Source organism: Lynx canadensis, chromosome C1, assembly GCF_007474595.2.
Source record: "Lynx canadensis isolate LIC74 chromosome C1, mLynCan4.pri.v2, whole genome shotgun sequence".
NCBI lineage: Eukaryota > Metazoa > Chordata > Mammalia > Carnivora > Felidae > Lynx > Lynx canadensis.
In genome coordinates this window covers 64,482,191-64,505,190 of record NC_044310.1, presented here as the reverse complement: position 1 = coordinate 64,505,190, position 23,000 = coordinate 64,482,191, and the positions used below count along the sequence as shown (strand labels likewise).

The window sequence follows — 23,000 nt, the reverse complement described above, 5'->3', positions numbered from 1 at the left end:
ACAGAAATTTTATTGTATCATTAACAGATGGAATTTCTTGACATGTTGCTCTTGGCAACAGTGCTAGTAAATCATAGGAAGCGATAGACAATGGATGTCATTATCCACTCAGATAATGATTGAATAGCTTTTTTTCTCTTTCTTTCTTTCTTTCTTTCTTTCTTTCTTTCTTTCTTTCTTTCTTTCTTTTTCTTTTCCTTTTTTTAGCATTGGTTGCTTGGCTTGTTCAAAATGGGACCTTTAATAATAGTCTAAGGTTTGACATACAAAAGAGAGAGGTAAATATAGACATATTACACATTTTTGCCTTCTTTCATTGGACAATTTAACACATAAAACACCTGCAATGATCTTGTTACTCAAAAAGGACAGCAAAATCAGTGCATTCTGAAAAAATGATAGTATGGCTTTTACTCCCCCTTAGTTTGAATTTCTCAATTTCTTTCAGATTTAAAAATATTCTTTCTATAGATACAGAGCTGAAAGAGAATCCCACAGGGAACTCTCAGTGTCACCAGTTTCAGATGTAGAATGGGCCTCAGAAAGATGATTTGCAGGTTGTCTCCCTACATTTAAGATGGAAGATGATACAAACTGGCCGAAGATGAACGAGAAGGCTATCCAGACTGCTTTCTGGGGCAATGTTACAGACTTCTCTGCTCCTAGAGGATCTTCAATCTGAAGTTTTAGGAAGGTCCCCCTCCCACTCTGAATCCCAAATAAAGGGGTGTCCCTGCAAGGCAGCACTTCTTGTGCAGTGAGGGGCATCTGTAGATAGAGCTCCACTAACTCATCACCCACCCCCTGAGAGGAAAGCAGTCTTCTCCCTTGTCCTGTCTCTCCTGCAAGACCGTAAGCAGCTTTAGGTGGGGTTGTATTTCATCTCTACATTTAAGAACAGAATTTAGAAATTCTACGCATTTGATACATGCCGGCTGAATGACTGAAAAATGAGTAAAAGGACATTTACATTTTCCTTTTGCAGATCTTGATCTCCATTCACTCTACACACATTCAATCCCTTCTAAATGCCTCAGGCGTCAGGCACCAAGAGCCCGGCTCTCATTCTAACAGGCGTGGAATGTGTTAGTAACAGTTTCCGTTAGCATTCCTTTGAAGAGCATTGCATTTCTTTGGAAAAATATCCTGACGGTATTTGTGACTAGACAGTGAGCTCCTCATGGGATATGGTGTTGGGACTGTTCTGAGTGAGAAGCGCAGGGGTGATTTTCCAGTTACTCCATGACAGAGGCCGGGGAGGAAGGAAAAGAGAGAGGGCAAAGAGATTAGAAGTGGACCTAGGAAAATGGGGAAATGTGTTGAATAAGATGTGGTCTCTTCCTGTGATGCCTCAACCCCTCAGCAAAGACACTAACTCATATATAGCCTTTTCAATATGACAGCCACACACTGTTATCCATGTAAACCATTTGCTCTTCACAAGGATCCTGAGGTAGCACTCTTATTATCCCCTTATTACAGATAAGGTATCTGAGGTCCACGGGGATTGGGTGATGCCTCTGAATGGCTCTGCCAGAGTACGAATGGAGGACTCTAGGGACGAGGAGAGGCTGCAGATGGGGTGCACAGGTCTGGGGAACAGCATTCTACGGCATGGAGGCAAGCAAATGCTCACTCTGGTCTGGAGTCAGAGAAAACGTGGTGTGGCTGTGAGTCCACACACTGAGACGAGTAGCCCAGCCGAGGTGATCAGCCAGTTGAGAAAGCACTTCTGTGCCGTCTCCTATGAGATGCACACTGGGTATCAAACAAATACACATACTCTCCATCCACACACAGTCTTGCACTCTAATAAAGGAAATAGAATTTTTTTGTTTTATTTTTATTTTTGAGAGAGAGAGAGAGAGAGAGAGAGCGAGCAGGGGAGGGGAGAGAGGGGGACAGAGGATCTGAAGAGGGCTCTGCACTGACAGCAGAGAGCCTGATGCGAGTCTTGAACCCACGAACTGTGAGATCATGACCTGAACCAACGTCAGACACTTAACTGACTGAGCCACCCAGGTGCCCCAGGGGAACAGAATTGTAGCAAACAATCATATACATGATTATATAATCATAATTGTGATAAACAGACTTCAGGAAAAGTTTAGGGGATTATGCCAGGGTCTAAACGGGTCTGGGATGGGGGCTGAGAATACCTCTGGAGGAAAATCACATTTAAACTGTGATGCAAAGTAGGGTGAAGGAGGGGCTAGGGGGTGAGAGAGGAGAGGGGATGCACATGAGGGAAGGGATACCAAACAACCAGTGCAAACGGCCAGAGGCAGGAAGGTGTTTGAGACATTCTAGGGACTGGAGGAAGCTGGTGGGGTATGGGGGAGGCAGTGCTAGGGCAGGAGGAAGGCCACTGCAGCAAAGCTATGTGTATATCTGTCATGCTAAGGACACTGGTGCTCAGCCTGCAGGGAAGTCATTGAAGGTTTTGCTTTGTTTTGTTTGTATTGTTGTGTCAAGGAGCCAGGGTGGTCAGAGCTGCATTCTGTCAGGATCCCCATGGCAGCAACAGGATTCAGGGGTGAGGTAAGAGGCTGGCAAGGAATGACAAAGCCCTGCCAACTAGAGTGGGGATAAAGAACAGGAACTGCACTCCCAAGGTGTCCCTGAGGAATGATGACTGGTGTGGGCTGTGAGGACAGGGACAATTTTGCCTGGCTCCCTTAAAAGAGAAAAACTGCATGATCTCACTTATACGTGGAATCTAAAAAAGTCAAATACATTGAAGCAGAGAGTGGAGCAGCGGTTACCATGGCATGAAGGTGGGGGAAATGGGGAGATTTTGGCCAAATGGTACAAAATTGCTGATATGTAAGATGAATAAGCCTAGGGATGTAATGTTGATAGCATGGTGACTATAGTTAATAACACTGTATTAAGTACTGGAAATTTGCTAAGAGAATGTATTTTGGGTGTTCCCATTACACACAGGAAAATGGTTAACTATGTGAAGAGAAGATACATTAATTAGCTTAACTGTAGTAGTCACTTCTCTGTGCACATCCATGCCAAATCATCATGTTGCACATCTTAAATGTATAGAATTTTTACTTAAGTGGCACGTGGGTGGTTCAGCTGGTTAAGGGTCCAACTCTTGATCTCAGCTCAGGTCACGATCTCATGGTTTTTTTTTTTTTTTTTTTTCAACGTTTATTTATTTTTGGGACAGAGAGAGACAGAGCATGAAGGGGGGAGGGGCAGAGAGAGAGGGAGACACAGAATCGGAAACAGGCTCCAGGCTCTGAGCCATCAGCCCAGAGCCCGACGCGGGGCTCGAACTCACGGACCGCGAGATCGTGACCTGGCTGAAGTCGGACGCTTAACCGACTGCGCCACCCAGGCGCCCCACGATCTCATGGTTTGTGACATTGAGCCCCGTGTCTGGTTCTGCGCTGTCAGCACAGACCTGGGATTCTCTCTCTCCCTGTCCCTCTGCCCCTCCCCTGCTCGCACTGTCTCTCTCTTTCAAAATAAATAAACTTAAAAAACAAGAATTTTGATTTGAAAAATTTTAAAGGAGAATGGAAAGCCATTCACATGGAGGTGATATGGGGTCTGTGGGGCAGCTGAGACTCGGCAAAGAGGGTCCAGGGAATAGGGAAGAGTACAGGGACAAAACCTGGGGGCTGACAATTCACAGAGCAGTGGCCATAGACATGACCTGTTCAACTGGGTGAGTCAGCAACACTGACAAGCCTCGAGATTTCACCTACAGATTCAGTCTTCTATTCACTCTTGAAAGAGAGAAAGATCCAGCAACAACTGGTCCATGCCTTAACGGCAACAATAACATGGAGCTTCAGAGGGGCTGCCTCTGTAGGGGAGGCATCATGTGTTTCTAGTTTACCACGGTCCCTCCCAGGATCACTTCATCACCAAGGGCTGTTATATATAGAACAGGCTTATTTTAAAGTTGGAGCAGAACTCAGCTTTCAGACTTTGGAGGAGTGGATGGGAGGTAGTAGGAGTTGAGACTGTGAGCAGACTCCTTCCTCGTTCATAAGGAAGGTTTGGAGGTATAGAAAGGAAAGATGGAGAGATGAGGTCCCTGGTGACCTCTGCTATGGGGCAGGCACCTGTCCTCAGGCAGTTTACCGACTAGCACAAAAGCCAGCACTGCTGCATCACTGGAGGACGAGGCCACCTTTCAGAAATGCCACGAGAGAGCCACAAAGTGTCAAGTGTTCTAAAGGAAAGGGCAGCTTAGAAGACGTGGAGAAAAAGGAACCCTTGCACTGTTGGTGGGAATGCAAATTGGTGCAGCCACTGTGTAAAACAATGTGGCGGTTCCTCAAAAAATTAAAAACAGAATTACCCTATGATCCAGTAATTCCGCTACTGGGTATTTACCCAAAGAATACTAACTGGAAAAGATTATATGCACCCCTATGTTTTTACAGCATTTTTCCCCATAGTCAAATTATGGAAGCAGCCTCAGTGTCCATCGACAGATGAATGGACAAAGATGTGGTATATATACACAATGGAATATTACTCAGCCACAAAAAGAATGAATCTTGCCATTTGCAACAACATGGATGGATCTAGAGAGTATTATGCTAAGCAAAATAAGTCAGCCAGAAAAAGACAAACATGTGATTTCATTCATATGAGGAATTTAAGAAACAAAAGAGATGAAGAAAGAAAAACAAGAGGTGAACCAAGAAACAGACTCTTAACTATAGAGAACAAACTGATGGTTACTAGAGGGGAGGTGGGTGGGGGGATGGGTCAAATAGGTGAAGGGGATTAAGAGTACACTTATCATGATGAGCACTGAGTAATGTATGGAATTGTTGAATCACTATGTGCACACTGAAACCAATATAACCCTGTAGGTTAACTCTACTGGAATTAAAATTTTTTAAATAAAAATAAGGGGCACCTTAAATCAGCTCCTCCACTCCACTGTCTTAACAAATGGGATACCTAGCAGTTAGATATCTGTTGTTAGAGGTCTAAATAAATGTTCTAAATACAATATTGACTTACAAAGCATGGCTGCCATAGCATTTTTCAGAGCAGCAGCACTCTGGTTTGTATGATCTTATATGCTGCTCAATATTCAGTCTTTCCAACAATAGGCCATCTTACTATAAGTATCACTGGAAAACCAGGCAGGTGAATTTACATTGTTATCTGTGCTCTGTGGGTCTGCCCAGAAATATCACTGCCTTGACTTTCTTTGAAGCTACTCTTAGGGGGCTTCAAATCAAATATGGGTAAACATTTTTCATGTTTAGTCTTTTTCTTTACAGCCCAGAAGTTTTTTTGTCCTTATGGCCTGAGAAGAAAGTTCAGGACTGAGACAAAGATTTGAGAGTCATCTGCATAGTACTGATAGTGGAGACCATGAGGGACAATGAGTTGACCAGAATCAGACAGTCAAAGAAAATGAGATAAGGGTCAAGGACAGAACCTTGAGTACTGCTTACATAAGGGTGTGTGATTGCCCTGCACTATTGTCCAAGGTCGAACTTCTAGGGGTGAATGCTTAGGAAGAGAAGGCACAGAGCCAAAATGGGAGCTGTGGGTTGGGAGAGGAGCAGCTATCTGACAGAAGGGGAGGCTTTTCCCAGGGGGCACAGCAGAGACATGTCAGAGTTAAGGAGTCCTGGAGGAGTTGTAACTTTTAATTGTTGCACAAAGAATGGGCTAGATTTGACTTTTTCAATTATAGTAACACAGGTCGTGTGTTACATTGGGACTGCTTGCTAATTTACATGTGCAATGACTGGAAGGCAAGCATTCACTATAAGGGCCAAATGGATAGTCCTTCTTTTCTATTTTGTTTTAGCCTTTATTTTCAAACCAGAGAGTGTAAAGCTCTGAGAAGAGTGTCATCCTTAAAACCTTGCAGCAGATTGTTGAGCTCCAACATTACTACAAAGCTCCAGACAGTTGGCAGGTGATCAGGCCATACTGTTGCCCAAAGGACATGGTGACTTACCTGCTGCAGCTTCTTTGTTTGGAAATAACTTGCTGTCAACTGCCACACTGATGTCATAGAACACCTCATCTTCGTTTCGGTCAGCATCAAACTGGGGGAAACAGGACAGACAAGTTGGGAACAAGAGAATGCATAAATTAGTTCATTCCCAAATATAATGAGCAAGCATCGTAAAACTGTATCTCTAATGAAGCAGGTCAACAGGAACTAAAGCCCTTGAGTCTTAAACAGACTCATGGAGGATTTTTCAGTCTAGACCACACATATCAAACAAAGAAGGAGGGAGTCAGCGTGCATTTATTTATTTATTTAAAAAATTTTTTAACGTTTATTCACTTTTGAGAGACAGAGACAGACAGAGCATGAGCAGGAGAGGGGCAGAGAGAGAGAGGGAGACACAGAATCCAAAGCAGGCTCCAGGCTCCTAGCTGACAGCACAGAGCCGATGAAGGGCCCGAACCCACAAACCGCAAGATCACCACCTGAGTTGAAGTTGGCCCCTTAACAGACTGAGCCACCCAGGTGTCCCTACAGTCATTTATGATTAAGAAAAATGTGTAGAATTTTCGTAACTTATAAAGTAAGCTTTGGAAGAAAATGATAATTGAAATTTACCTTGTGGCTTCTGGCTCTTAGGGTTTTTGTTTTTCATTTAAGAAACCCATGAGGGGTGCCTGGGTGGCTCAGTTGATTAAGCGTCCAACTTTGGCTCAGGTCATGGTTCGTGAGTTCGAGCCCAGCATCGGGCTCTGTGCTGACAGCTCAGAGCCTGGAGCCTGCTTCAGATTCTGTGTCTCCCTCTCCCTCTGCCCCTCCCCTGCTCTGACTCTGTCTCTCTCTCTCTCTCTCTCTCTCAAAAATTAATAAAGATTAAAAAAAATTTTAAACTCATGAAAATACGGAGTTCTAAACAAGAGCGGAGGGGGGGTTTTCTAATGTACTGTTAAAAAAAAGAAAAAGGAAAGTGCCCCCAAACCAAACTTCAGTTACTATACTAGATACTACAACTACTACACAAAAGATGTAGTCTGTAGACACCATAGACTTAGATGTAATAAAAATGACAGATTTAAACATTTTACCATTCTTTAAAATTTACAAAAAATGTAAATATTGAAAAAATGCAGTTATATTTATAAGTTCTCTATGTCCCAGTTGTGCAATGGTTTTTAAAAATACACTTTAGTACTGAGTTATAATCAATATATAATAAACTGTACATTCAGATCGGTAAGTTTTGACATCTGTGTCTGCATACCTGTGAAACCATCATAAAAATCAAAATAGTGAATATAACTATGTCTTCCAAAAGTTTCCTTGTGCCTCTTGGGAATGAATCCTTTCCTCCTGCCCCCCTACCTGGTAATCATTGATTATATGTCTAACTATAGATTTTTTGGCATTCTCTAGAATTTTATGTAAAAGGATTTATACAGAATGCAATCCTTTTCATCTGGATTCTTTCACTCAGCCCAGTTATTTTGAGATTCATCAATGTTGTATCAATAGTTCATTCCTTTTCATTGCTGAGTAGTATTCTACTGTATGGATACACTGTTCATCTCATCCTGGGTATCTTTCAGCTCATACATTGTAGCTTTCATCTCTAGATGCTTAATTTGAGTCTTAAAAAAAAAATCTACGTCTCTATTGACGTTTGAAGGTCTCTATTGAAGGTTTGAACATCTAAAATACAATTATAACCGTATAAAAAACATGTTTACTTATTTATTTTAGAGAGAGCAAGGGATTGTGAGTGGGGGAGGGGCAGAGAGAGAGGGACACAGAGAATCCCAAGCAGCCTCTACCCTGTCAGCGCAGAGCCCCATGTAGGGCTCGAACTAATGAACCCTGAGATGATGACCTGAGCCGAGACCGAGAATCAGACACTTGGACTGAGCCACCCAGGTGCCAAAATATAATTATAACTTTTAATGTCCTTTGCTGGTTCTAACATCTGGTGTCAGTTCTGAGTTAGTTCTGATTGATTTTTTTCCCACCATTATGAGGCATTTTTCTTGTTTTTTTGCATGCTTGGTAATTTTTATTGGACGCCAGGCATCATCATTTTGACTGTGTTGGGTGCTAGATATTTTTGTATTCCTATAAATATTCTTGAGCTTTGTTCTGGAATGCAGTTTAGTTACTTGGAAACAACTTGATTCTTTCAGATCTTGGTTTTAAGATTTATTGGGCTAGCCAAATATTTGCTAGAACTGATACACAAATTCAGTAAAGTTGCAGGATACAAAATGAATGTATAGAAATCTGTTGCATTTCTATACACCAATAATCAAGCAGCAGAAATAGAAACAAACCAAGGAATAAATCCCACTTACAACTGCACCAAAAAGCATAAGATACCTAGGAATAAACCTAATCAAAGAGGTAAAAGACCTGCACTCTGAAAACTATAAAAACACTGATGAAAGAAACTGAAGATGACCCAAAGAAAGGGAAAAACATTCTACACTCATGGATTAAAAGAACAAATATTATTAAAATGTCCAGATTGCCCAAAGCAATCTGAACATTTAATGTAATCCCTATCAAAATGCCACCAGCATTTTTCAGAGTTAGAATAATCCTAAACTTCACATGGAACCACAAAAGACCCTAAATAGCCAAAGCAGTCTTGAAAAAGAAAAGCAAAGCTAGAGGCATCACAGTTCCAGACTATAAGTTATATTACAACACTGATGCAGCGATGAAGACAGTATGACACTGGCACAAAAACAGACACATGGATCAATGGGACAGAACAGAAAACCCAGAAATGGCTTGATAGCTATATGGGCAATAAATCTTCAACAAAACAGGAAAGAATATCTAATGGAAAAAAGTCTTTTCAACAAATGGTGTTGGGAAAACTGGTCAGCACATGCAAAAGAATGAAACCAGATTACTTTCTTATACCATACACAAAAATAAATTCAAAATGGATGAAAGACATAAATGTGAGACAGTAAACTATCAAAATCTGAGAGCAGAAAACAGGGAGTAACCTCTTTGACACTGGCCATAGCAATTCCTTACAAAGTATGCCTTCTGAGACAAGGGAAACAAAAGCAAAAATAAACTTTAGGACTTCATCAAAATAAAAAGCTTCTGCATAGCAAAGGAAACAATAAAACTAAGAGGCAACCTACTGAATGGGAGACAATATTTGCAAATGACATATCTGATAAAGGGTCAGTATCCAAAATCTATAAAAAAACTTACCAAACTCAACACCCAAAAAGCAAATAATCCAGTGATGAAATGGGCAGAAGACATGAATAGACATTTTTCCAAAGAAGACATCCAGATAGCCAACCGACACATGAAAAGATGCTCAACATCACTCATCATCAGGGAAATACAAATCAAAACCATGATGAGATACCACCTCACACCTGTCAGAATGGCTACAATTAACAACACAGAAAACAGCAGGTGTTGGCAAGGATGTGGAGAAAGGGGAACCCTCTTACACTGTTGGTGGGAATACAAACTGGTACAGCCATTCTAAAACACAGTTTGGAAGTTCCTCAAAAAGTTAAAAATAGAACTACCCTGTGACCCAGCAATTGCACTATTAGATATTTATCCAAAGATATTTATCCAAATATACTGATTCAAAGGGACAAATGCATCCTGATGTTTATAGCAGCATTATCAACAATAGCCAAATTGTGGAAAGGGCCCAAATGTCCACTGACTGATGAATAAAGAAATTATATATAAATTATATATATATAATATATAATATAATATATAATATATTATATATATATATATATATATATATATATAAAACTCAGCCATCAAAAAGAATGAAATTTTGCCATTTGCAATGACGTAGATAGAGCTAGAGAATCTTAAGCTAAGTGAGGTAAGTCGGTCAGAGAAAGACAAATACTTACTATTTCACTCATACGTGGAATTTAAGAAACAAAACAAATGAACACAGGGGGGAAAAAAGAGAGGCAAACCAAGAAACAGGCTCTTAACTATAGAGAATAAACTGATGGTTACCAGAGGGGAGGTGGGTGGGGGATGGGTTAAATAGGTGATGGGTATTAAGGAGGGCACTTGTGATGAACATCTGGTGATGAATGTAAGTGATGAATCACTAAATTCTACACCTGAAACTAGTGTTGCACTATATTTTAACTGGCTGGGATTTAAATAAAAACTTGAAAAAAAGAAAGACTTGTTGGGTTGGACCAGAGCAGTGTTTAGTGTACAATTATTCCCAACAGTGGAGGCAAGACTCTTCAAAGTACTCTACCCATTGCCTTGTGAATTAAGAGGTTTTCCAGAATGGCTGGTAGAAAAAGGCGCTATTCCAAGCCTGCTGTAGCACCAGCTAATCCTTTTGGGTGGTTTTGTCTCTCAGCTTCAGGTAGTTTCCTCAAATGCATACACTGCACAGTACTCTGCTGAATACTGGAGGGGAACCCTTATCATATCTCTAGAGTTCTCTTTCGGTGTAGCTCATATGTCTGGTACTCTGTCCTCTGACCTTGGTCTCTTAGACTCTCAACTCTGTTCAACCCATTTGGTCCACCATTCTCCACAAGGCTTCCTTCTTCCTGCTGAGTAGCCCGGAAACTTCCAACAGTAAGAGCAGTCCTAGGGCTTTCCGTGTTTGTTTCCTTTCTCTCAAAGAATCACCTTATGGCTTGTTGTAAGGTATCTTGAGAATTGTTTTTTAAGATTTTTAAATTTTTCTTTGTTTGTTTGTTTCAAGTGGGAGGGAAAATCCAGTCTCTTTTATTTTATCTGGGCCAGAGGTCTCAGCTCTTTAGCTTTTTAATCTTAATTAGTATCTTGAAATATTTAAGAAGAAACTAAGCGATTTATTCCTTTATATTCTCCTACTGAAGTGTTTCATCATTTTTAGCAAGGGAAATTTTAAAAGCCTGAATTAGAAAGTTATTTTTCTTACTTCTCCTTACAGTTAAAGCACCTCTGAATGGTGCTTCAAAGTGCTTTCTGTATGTCACATCAGCCCATGGGAAAGGTGAGGCAGATAGTTTTCTTTCTGTTTTACAGGTGAGGAAATATCTACTCAGAGATATTATGACTTTCTCAAGTCAAACAGCCAATAAGCTGAGCTAGGATTTGCACTTCGGATGACTGACACTTTCCGCCCTACAGATACCATCGTGGTAAGACAGATGCACCCCTGCTTGAATGAGTGTTACCACAGCCCTTTTATCTAAAAGCAAGATAAGAAAAGCAGCTGGTGGTTAGGGCAGATATGAGGAGACCATGAAGGCACATTTAGTGCCATCTTGATGCACTGCTCCTCATACCCATATGTATTATGGTTTTTTATTTTCAAAATATTTGTTAGCTATCATCAGTAAGGAGGAACATGTACTAAAGAAGGATTTTATTTTTTCTTAGGCTTTTGAGAAATGGATGGCAGTGTTGTGATTTTATAAATAAAAGAGCATAAATTTGTGTTTTAGCATGGGATTCCTAGAAAACAGAGCCTAAAGCAAAACATAGGTTAACACCTTACCAGAGGTTTTGTGCTGTGTGTGTGTGTGTGTGTGTGTGTGTGTGTGTGTAACCTCAGGACAGTAAGTGTGAGGAAAAAAGAAAAACAAGGCAAACAGGAAAGGAAAACAAATGTAAGGTAGTACATTCCTGGACTGGCCCCAGCTTCACAAGAAAACAGAGCTGCTAGGTTGGTCTCTAGAAAGACTAAATGGACCATCTACATTTCAGAACAAGTCTGATGGGGGGGGGAGACTTGTCCTTTCAATTTCCTGTATTTCACTGGTCCAAGTTTTACCTCTGAGGAGTTAAGTACCCTCTAATTCTTGGGTGTGCTGTCTAGCCCCTGGGGCAGCCACTGAGAAGACGTATCCCCACACCACAGGGAGCGGAGCGGCAGAGCATCTGAATCTAGAAGTGCTGAAAGAAGCCAGAGCCTCTGTAGGTCTGGTCTGGTTGGGTCTGAGTGCTGTCTCTGTAGAGACTCCCACCATGGTGGGTTTGATGAAGCCCTGCCTTCCACCCTGAAGAGGATGGCTGGTTGTCAGCAGTGCTGGAGATACAGGGCAGTGCTGGCCAGGGCTCTCCATTCAATAAGCAACCAAGGCCTGGTGCACAAGTGAGTCTGGGAGGCTTAAAATTGGGCTCAGACAGCTTAAAACTCTGCTAGAGCTGGATTTGAAGTTCTGCTTTCCCCTGTAGCAGCCGTCTGACTTTGAGCAACTTATTTCCCCCCTGTTCTTAGCACCTACACAACAGGATTGCTGTGAGGACTAAGGAGATGGTATATATTTAACACATCGGCACACAGCCTGCAGTTCGTTTTTGTCTCTGTCTCTGACTTCCTAGGTCTGAGGGAGTATATCTTACAGTTATTTGATCACTTCTATATTTTGGACACACATACACACTTTTTTTTTAACTTGGGGATTGTGGAATAATGAATACAAGAGACTTTGAGACTTTCCAGGAGATATCTATTCTCTGACTGATTTGAACAAAGCTATGTTTAGTTCTAGCACAGGCTAATGTACCTGATTGTCTCAGCCCAGAGGCAGATTGCAAAAGGTAAAACACTATCCATAAAAGCCTTCAACAAATATTTGCTGAGTAACTACTACATGCTGGGTAGACTCCAACTAACTACTGCTAAATGTTTGGATGATGAACATGGAACTATGAAGAAGGACGAGGACACCCACATAACCAACTCAACTCTGGATTTTGCAGATGCTGCTGAAGCTCATTTACTTCTGCATCAGGACCACAGAATTGAACTTAGGCTGCTTTATTTTCTGGGACATCCCACTTGTACAACTCCAGGGCTAGCATGGGACTCTTCCCTCCATTCTTTTAGCAGATATTGTGGCATACAGACCTTGGAGAGCATTGTGATGGGGTACTATCAGAACAATTGACACTTAATTGGCTAAGGCTCTTGCAAAGTGGTAATGCTCAGTGTTTAGAGAGGTTGTATGTATGGTTAGAGGCAAACTGGCTTTGAAATCATCATTTTACTTATTGCACATTTATTTGTTTTTGCACAAACTATATACTTTAATGGATTTCAACCAGGAGAGATTTTGTCCACCCATCTCTCCCCCACTCCCAACAAATGTTGGGAGACGTTTTTGGTGGTCACAACTGGCAGGGGGACACGACTGTCCATGGATGCTGCAAAATATCCTATAATGCATAGGACAGCCCCTTCATGACAAAGATTATCCAGTCTGAATGTCAATAGTGCCAAAGCTGAGAAACCCTAATCTTATCAGGTTTTGAGTTTCTAAATAGTGTTTTGAAACTCAGGTAGTGATGATTTTTCTTTCTTTCTTTTTTCTTTTTAAGGAAAAAGGTTTTGAGCTGCAAGAACCTAGGATGTTTACTTTAAAATGCAAAGCAGGGGCGCCTGGGTGGCGCAGTCGGTTAAGCGTCCGACTTCAGCCAGGTCACGATCTCACGGTCTGTGAGTTCGAGCCCCGCATCAGGCTCTGGGCTGATGGCTCAGAGCCTGGAGCCTGTTTCCGATTCTGTGCTCCCTCTCTCTCTGCCCCTCCCCCGTTCATGCTCTGTCTCTCTCTGTCCCCCAAAAAATAAATAAACGTTGAAAAAAAATGCAAAGCAGAGCAGAAGTGACAATGCTGCAGGGGTAGCCTAGGTGGAGGGTGATGGAATGAAAGTTTATCTACATCTCACAGGTGAGAACCGAGCTTCATGGGGCAGATGGAATTGTGTGCCACTAGAGCAGATGCTGTCTGACGTTGCTCCCAGCTCTGAAATTCTGTGATTGGATGGGCAACTTTATCTTTCTTGGTGACTGTCGTTTGTCTAGCAATCTTAACAAAACTCTCTTATTCTGAGGGAATGGACTCGCAGAGGACACGGGCTTGCATAATCTGTTTAAGGTCATTTAATTTAAGAGGGCTGGGGAGGTCAACTGGAAGTTTCAAAATAAGATGCTTACCAAATTCCCCAGTTGACTCACAAACACATGTTTTAACTTGAATAATAAATGTGGGAACAGCTTTCAAAATCATACAAAACATACCTGCATAAGGGAAAGAAATTACAGGAGGGGGAGTAGAAGCACTGCCATGTGAGGAGAAAGGGGCAGTGACGGTTTGCATTTTTAAGGGCAAAAATGAGTTTATGGTTTTGTTTTCTTTTGGCGCTGATTTGCAGGCTGCAACAGGCTGTCCAAATCTTCTCCATGGAGACAGGGCTTTCTGCATTCTTCGCTCTGCTAGGTAGGAATGTTAGGTTTACAAAATATCTCTAAATGGACTCGAAGGGAGAATACTAGTTCAATTTCTCTTTCCAGATTCCACCTTTCCTTAAGTCTAGGTCTGCCTCTCACTTTTTCTCTGCTTAAATTTGAGAAGGAAACAAACTGGTTCTGTTATTAGTATTGTCTTAGTTTTATACATCCCTTAAGTATCATTCTCCGAGCATCAAACTCATTGCCTGAATTATTTACTTCTCCCTTGTTTCATGCAAAGGATTTCAATTAAGCATGCTCTCCACCAATGGCTTTCATCGTCTGCTGCTGGAGATCCCCCAACATGCAGATAATTGGACTTCAAATTTTCTCTTTTATATGTTTAGAGACTTCCCTCTAAATGACCGATTGGTTGGCATCCTCTTCACAGTGATTTTGTTTTTCTCCAACAAAAATTGGATATTGCATTAAAATAGTAATAATGTAAAGATCTGTGGTAACTGGAGTGAAATGTGTAGTTATCTGCGATGGAGTAATGGCAGTTGGTAATCATCTGCAGAATTGTGTTTCTGAAGCTTCATAATTAATTACAAAATCTGAAAGGAAAGCACCAACATGGATTTGGTGGGGGGTGGGCAGGGATAATATTTTGAGTAAGCTGAATCAATCCCGTTTTGATGAGCGGGGTTCTTGAACCAGGGTGTGTAGAACATATTTCTTAACAGAATGAAATAAGGGGAAAACGTGAGAAGATATACCTAAAAACAGACATGATTGGTATGCGAAGAGATGAGTACAGAACACTGGAAAGACGTGGATATCTGAGTAAGGCTCTTCTCAGCTTTTTGTATGGAATCTGTATTTCACTGGATATTCAGATTATAGACAGCATCTGGAAAATTTGGTCGGGAGTAAGTCAACACAATAAAGTGGCTCCAGAAAAAATTACTGCAATATTTATGAAGTGTTTTAAGAAAAAGTTTTTTCCTGAACTCAAAACCTTAATGTAATAATGACTGACTTATCTTGTTCTAGAGACTTAGAAAAGGAGACTGCGAATTTTGATTATTGTTATTACATTAGCTCAGAGGTCATTTTTCAGAACCTGCATCCGCATCAACAGCCAATCAACAAAGTACCAGGTACAGTTACCATTTTTTTAGCATCTACTATGTGCCATTCACCGTTAGGGCTTTCTTTATATGATTGTATCATTAAGTCCCTACAATATTATTATAAAAGGGGTATCGTTATCACCAGATTCAAAACCTGGGTCTTGGAGAGAGTAAATAACTTGTCCAAGGTCACGCAGGTGGTAGAGCCAGGATCTGAATCCACATCTGGTCTATCAAACTGTGAGCGCCATCACCTGCCAAGGCTGTGAGGATCAGCTCTTAGCTCCACAGACAGACTTCATCTTAGCTGGGCACTTGTAAAACAAATCAAGGCTTTCAGAAGGACTCTTGGGGCAGGCCTCTAAGAATCTGCAGAAGCCAAGCCATGCTAGGTCCAGATGCAATACACTCAAACATTCTTGATCTTATTCCCTAGTCCCTATTTTCAGGCCACAGTTGGTAGTCTTACTTCTCTGAGCGATGGGTGTATGCTACTAGGTGGCTGTAGCTGTTGGCAGAAGGGCCTCCCTCTCTGCAGGCTGGCCAGGAACCCTGGAAGGAGTAAGGACAGGCAAAGTTGACTATAAGAGACAGAAGACTGCCTAGCTCCTCACAGAGCTCTCCTGGGTTAGCTTCAAGTTACCAATTTCAGAGGGAAACTGGCTACTGCTTCATAGTCCTCTTTGTCTACTGTTGACTTCAGTTATACCCTCCATAGCAGCTTTCTTTTTTTTTATAAATTTTTTTTACATGTATTTCTTTTTGAGAGACAGAGAGAGACAGAGCACAAGTGGGGAGGGGCAGAGAGAGAAGGAGACACAGAATCCAGAGCAGGCTCCAGGCTCTGAGCTGTCAGCATAAACCCTGACGTGGGCTTGAACTCAGGAACCGTGACATCATGACCTGAGCCAAAGTCGGACGCTTAACTGCCAGAGCCATGCAGGCACTCCTCCATAGTAGCCTTCAAAAATATCTTTCTGCAAACTACCCTGCCTCTCAGTATGAGGAGAGGACTTACGTCATCTATCATCCGTGTCCCTTTTCATCCCAACTCAATCCTTTCTCAGCAACCAAAGAAAGAGTATGCCTACCCTCTTTCTGAGAGCCTCTTTGGGGTTGGAGAGAGGAGTTCTGCTATGGGTCCATGTCTGGCCTGCTGCTGTCTGGAGAGGCTGCTCTACTTCTGCTCCACAGCTCCACGGACTGGTACCCAGGGCCTGGCCTGGCTCAGTCCCTCCTCCCTACGCTCCAGCCAGGGCTGCAGCTCTGCCTCTGACTGACAGGCAGCTTTCCAGAAGCCTTGCTTTGGCCATCTCATAGGGGATGGTGGACAAGGCCATGCCACCCATGAGAGGGGAAAGGCTAGGTCTTCAGTCATAAAGGAGGTTGATGATGAGAGAGGAGGCCCAAGAATAAAAAATCCAAGTTGGCGGTGGGAACTGGGTCTGGAACAATTTTTGAAGTGAATGGTTTGTGGCTATAGTAGCTGATTATTAAATTTTGTAGGCTCAGGTAGAACTCAGAGCAGACTGACCAATGTTCAGATCATGAATGGATAGCAAATGGCCAAGATCCTGCTCATTAATCTCTGTGGGCACTATGATGCGATGCTTTTGAAACTGCTGAAAAAAAAAAGTTAAGTTGCTACATGTGGCATCTAAAAAAAAAGCCAAACTCATAGAAACAGAGGGTAGAATGATGGTTGCCAGTAGCTGAGGCACAAGGGAAATGGGGAGATGTGGGTCGAAGGGTACAAACTTCCAGTTAGAAGATGAATACATTATGGGGATCTAATATTCAGCACAATGACACAGTTAACAATATTATATATTTGAAAGTTGCTAAGAGAGTAGATCTTAAACTTTCTCACTACACACACACAAACACACACTGTAATTATGTGAAGTGACAGATGTGTTAACTAACCTTATTGTGGGAATCATTTCACAACACATACGGGTATCAAACCATCACACTGTATATTGGAAACTTGCACAATGTTATAGGTGCTATAACTCAAGCTAGAAAAAAAAGTAAAATAAAATGAACTTGCTGCAGAAAGCACATAAAAGATATACTCAATGAATGGAGGTAGCTGACATAAACCCCTATTTAGTACATGTGAAAAGGATTTAATATTTTATTAAGGTGCACCTTGGTGGCTCAGTCATTTAAGCATCTAACTTCAGCTCAGGTCATGATTTCATGGTTTGTGAGTTTGAGGTCCATGATGGGCTCTGTGCTGACAGCTCAGAGCCTGGAGCCTATTTCGGATTCTGTGTCTCCCTCTCTCTCTGCCCCTCCCCTGCTCACACTCTGTCTCTCTCAAAAATAAAGAAACATTACAAAAATTTTAAAAATAAATTTAAAAAAGGTGATACTACTAAATGATACATTAACTAAGAGACAGTTCTGTAGCCCAGCAAATAGACTGATATAATGGATTTTGTCAAATAAGCCAAATTTTAGAATATGTCTTAGAACTAATATGGATTCTATCCAATCTCTTATACTGCATACATGATGTCATTCAATTCAATAAAGATTTATTGAGTACCTGCTTTGTGCCAGGTATGTGCTGGGCACTGAAGATGCATGGAGGAAAGAATAGATCATGTTAGCTTTTCTGTAATTATTAAGGCACCAATAAAGACTAAAATACTTTGAAAGAACTCAGTAAAAAAGATTAAAAGAAGAAAATGGAGAACAGACAAGATATACCCATTATAGACGAGAATCACATTGTGCAGTTCCTATTTTTTCTCCATTGCACCTCACGAGGCTCTGAGCCCCACAGATAGACAACAAATACTTGCCAAACTGAATTAACCAGAAAACTCGATTAATTAAAATACTCTTTTCCCTTCCTGTTTTCCCCTTCTTTCTCTCTCTCCCAGCATTCCAGTAATTTGAGGTTTTATACAACTACAAGGTGGTGGGATAAAGATTTAAACCTCTGCCAAGAAAGCTTCCAAACTAAAGAAGCTAGTTAAGAGTCTCAGAAGTCAAATTTCAGCCTCATGTGACATTTGGTACCTTTTATAATTACAGGCTCCATTCTCTCCAGTGCTCAAGTGTCTCCTGCTGCAGAGCCCTAAGTGGCACCCTGGAAGCCTGAAAAAAACCGCTGTGCTGCCTAAGCACCAGATGTGTGACTAGAGGCTAATTTAGGCCCTGGGAAGATCAGGCTCTTTCTAATTCCTTTTATTTATTTATTTTTCTTTCTTTTCTTTCCTTTCTCTGTAGTTGAGATGTTTCCTTCTTCTGCTTTTATTACAGTAAAACCCTGGATTGTGAGTTAACTTGTTCTGCGAGTGTTCCACAAGACGAGCAAACATTTCTAATAAACTTTAACTTGATAAATGAGCCATGTCTTGCAATATGAATAGTATGTGATGCCAAGTGTCACATCATCACAACTGAGCCAGTGGTTCTTCTCTCTCTCTCTCTCTCTGTGGGATACGCCCTCTCAGACCATGGTGTAAAAATCAATCAGTGATTTTTCAGAACATTGGAAGGTACCCACAACTGGCACTAGTGTATTTTTGTCACCTCAAAGCATGTACGGACAGTCCTTTGCTTTTCCATACAAGAGTAAGCTTAGAAATGCTATGCTTCATTCTAGATCAGATTGCCTGCAGATACAGACCCTTTCCTCTGCTGCCTTGTTGCCAATTACATTAAATACAGAATATTATAAGACTTAACTAATACTGTACTGTAGTCAACATCCATGAGTGATAGTGAAAGTCACCCTACACAATAATCCTCCTCTCTCTTGTCTCTCTTAGACCAGCCACAAAGGTTTTCAAAGTAAGTGCAGGTTAATTTGTTTATTTTTCTTTATGTTTTGTATGTTCTTTTATATTACAGTACTGTAACCTTTTTATATGTATATTTTTGGGTTGTGGAATGAATCATCTGAATTTCCATTATTTTTTATGGGGGAATTTGCTTTGATATACAAGTGTTTTGGATTATAAGCATATTTCCAGAACAAATTATGCTTGCAAACCAATGTTTTACTGTATTTTCAAAATTTAAGTATTTGCACATACAGTGCAATACTGGTTTCAGGAGTAGAATTCAGTGATTCATCACTTACATACAACACCCAGTGCTCATCACAAGTGCCCTCCTTAATACCATCACCCATATAGCCCATCTCCAACCCACCTCCTTCTGTCAACCCATAGTTTGTTCTCTATTATTAAGAGCCTCTTGCATTTTGTTTCCCTTTCTTTTCCCCCACCCTTCCTATATGTTCATCTGTTTTGTTTCTTAATTTCCACATATGAGTGAAATCATATGGTATTTGTCTTTCTCTGACTTATTTCACTTAGCATAGTACATTCTGGCTCCATTAATGTTGCAAGTGGCAAGACTGCATTCTTTTTGATGGCCGAGTAATATTTTATGTGTGTGTGTGTGTGTGTGTGTGTGTGTATACATAGTGTGTGTGTATATATATATATATATATATATATATGATATACAATATCATATGTATAATACATATATCACAGCTTCTTTATTGATTCATAATTTGATGGACATTTGGGTTCTCTCCATCATTTGGCTATTGTTGATAATGTTGCTATAACCATTGGGGTGCATGTACCCCTTTGAATCTGCATTTTTGTATACTTTGGGTAAATATCTATTATTTACAAATTGCTGGATCATATAGGGTAGTTCTATTTTTAGTTTTTTGAGGAACATCAAATACTGTTCTCTAGTATGGTTGCACCAGTTTGCATTCCCACCAACAGTGAAAGAGTGTTCCCCTTTCTCTGTATCCTCGCCAACACCTGTTGCTTCTTGTGTTGTTAATTGTACATTCTGACAGGTGTGAAGTGGTGTCTCATCATGGTTTTGATTTGTATTTCTCTTATGATGAGTGATGTTGAGAATCTTTTCATGTGTCTGCTAGCCACATGGATGTCTTCTTTGGAAAAGTATCTATTCACTATTTGCAGACGACATAATACTCTATGTAGAAAACCCGAAAGACCCCTCCAAAAAATTGCTAGAACTAATACATGAATTCAGCAAAATCACAGGTTATAAAATCAATGTGTAGAAATCTGTTGCATTTCTATGCACCAATAATGAAGCAGCAGAAAAAGAAATCAAGGAATTGATCCCATTTGCAATTGCACCAAAAACCAGTAAGATATCTAGGAATAAACCTACCTAAAGAGATAAAAGATTTGTATTCTGAAAACTATATAACACTTATGAAAGATATTGAAGAAGACACAAGGAATGGAAAAGCATTCCATCCTCATGGATTGGAAGAACACTGTTAAAATGTCTATGCGACTCAAGCAATCTACGCACTTAATGCAATCCCTATCAAAATACCACCAGCCTTTTTCACAGAGCTAGAACAAACAATCCTAACATTTGTATGGAACCACAGAAGACCCTGAATAGCCAAAGCAATCCTGAAAAAAACAAAACTGGAGACATCACTATTTCGGATTTCAAGCTATATTACAAAGCTGTAGTTATCAAGGTAATATGGTACTGGCACAAAAACAGACACACTGGTGGAACAGAATAGAAAACCCAAAAATGGACCCACAACTGTGTGGTCAACTCATCTTTGACAAAGCAGTAAAGAATATGGAAAAAATGACAGTCTCTTCAACAAATGGTTCTGGGAAAACTGGATGGTGACATGCAGAAGAATGAAACTGGACCATTTTTTTTTAAATACACAAAAATAAATTCAAAATGGATTAAAGGCCTAAATGTGAGACAGGAAACAATCAAAATCCTACAGGAAAACACAGGCAGCAACCTCTTCGACCTCAGACTAGACACGTCACAGAAGGCAAGGGAAACAAAAGCAACAAGAACTACTGGGACTTCATCAAGATAAAAAGCTTCTGCACGGTGAAGGAAACAATCAATAAAACTAAAAGGCAGCATACAAAATGGAAGATATTTGCAAATGATAAAGGGTTAGTATCCAAAATCTATAAAGAACTTATCAAACTTATCAAACTCAACATCCAAAAAACCAATAACACAGTTAAGAAATGGGCAGAAGACATCATTCTTATATTTTTAAAACTTTCTTTCCAGCAGTGTTGACTTTAACTACCAGAGCCAAATATGATCAGTTCATAACTCTGTGGAGACTCAGGAGGAGGTCAAATGGAATCAAAGAGGTCAGCTTAGAAAATGAAAAACGGAGGGAAATGAATCTTACAATATGAGCATAGGACATTACAATGAAACATACCACTTACAAGTAGGAAAGAAGTTAAAATTTTCAATCTAATTCTTTTTGTAGTTCTGTCTTTCTGTTTACAAACTTCTTTGGGACTGCACTTAACATTTACAGAAACATATTTTATGGGAATAGTCAATGATCATTGTGGATCATAAAATAGCTGCTAGAAGAATCATGCTAATGTTTCTCCTTGTTGGAGACATGAACATGAAATAAGTATGATTTGGGGGAAATAATTACATTCAGTCAAATATGCCAGAGTCACTGCCCTCATGGAATTCAAGGTCTACATTGAGTATATGATATGTAAATCATTAATGACAGTTACTTATGGGAAGGGGTGTAATGAGGGTGCACATTGGGTGCCTTGGAAATGGAGCTGGGCAAGTGGGCAGTGTGGGGTTGAGAAAGCTGACCCATGAGTCAAGTTCTGAACAAGTGAGACTAAGAAAATTGAAGAGAGGAAAGGAAAGGAAGGGAAGGGAAGGGCATTCCAATCAGAGAAACAGCAGTGCAAACGGATGAAAGGCGTGACATGTGCCTTAAGATCTTGGGATGTGCCTTCTGAGAAGGGACTGAGTGATGTACCTTCTTGTTTCCTGAAGTTATTTGGGTGCCCTTCTGTGATTTTTGATCTGGTAGCTGCTTGCCCTATCAGAAACCCCTGGCCATGTGTATGTAGTATGTGTGTGCTGGTCTGTGTACCCAAGAACATGACAGTTGAGCTCAACTACTGTGCCTAATGGTACTTACCACTTATTGAGTACTTGCTCTACACTAGGCAACAGGCAAAGCACTTTGCAAACATCTCAGTTAACCCCTAGAACAACCTGGGGGATCACTCTCCCAAGGAAATAGTTGGCTTAGAAAGGTAAGTACTTACTTAAGGTCATACAACTGATGAACAGCAGGGCTTAGGTACGGTCTCAGGTCTTATTACAATGCTTGTGCTCTTAAGAACTAAGTTATTTTAGCTCTGGAAAGAACAAATCCTATGTTCTTAGTTATCCCACACTCATTTCTTTTTCCTCTCTAATTTTAGCTTTAAGGTCATGTCCAAATTCAGAGCCATTTAAACAACCATCCTCATTTCTCCCTTTACTCACTAACCCTAAGTCTCGTATTTTGTGATAACATTGTGTGTGCCAAGTTCCCAAAAAACCAAACTGGCCTTTGTTTTAGAATAATTAACTTATTAGCAAGATGGCTGTGACAGGCTTGATAGTAAGAAATAATTAAAGAATGGAAACAGAATGGAGGATTGTTTAACAACTTAATAGTCATTGGGCCCCTTGGATAATTCCACAGCTTTGCTCCAAGTTTTAGGAAAAAAATAAATGAGGAAATAGAGAAAAATAAAATTATGAGAATGTAGATCAGATCTGTAATAATGGGATATATATTTAGGTCCATGGACAGAGGAGGGAAACTAATATGCCAATGGACAAAACATCCCTATAA

At 40.6% G+C, this 23,000-nt stretch overlaps 1 protein-coding gene across 2 annotated transcripts in view; it reads right to left on the bottom strand.

Annotated features, from left to right (window-relative positions):
* The window catches only part of AK5 (adenylate kinase 5), a 258,793-nt gene that overhangs the window by 121,115 nt on the left and 114,678 nt on the right, over positions 1–23,000 (bottom strand). For both annotated transcript variants that reach the window (XM_030324267.1, XM_030324268.1), the window contains exon 7: positions 5,966–6,056. In XM_030324267.1, the coding sequence (XP_030180127.1) occupies positions 5,966–6,056 (91 nt within the window). The remainder of the gene's footprint in view (positions 1–5,965; positions 6,057–23,000) is intronic.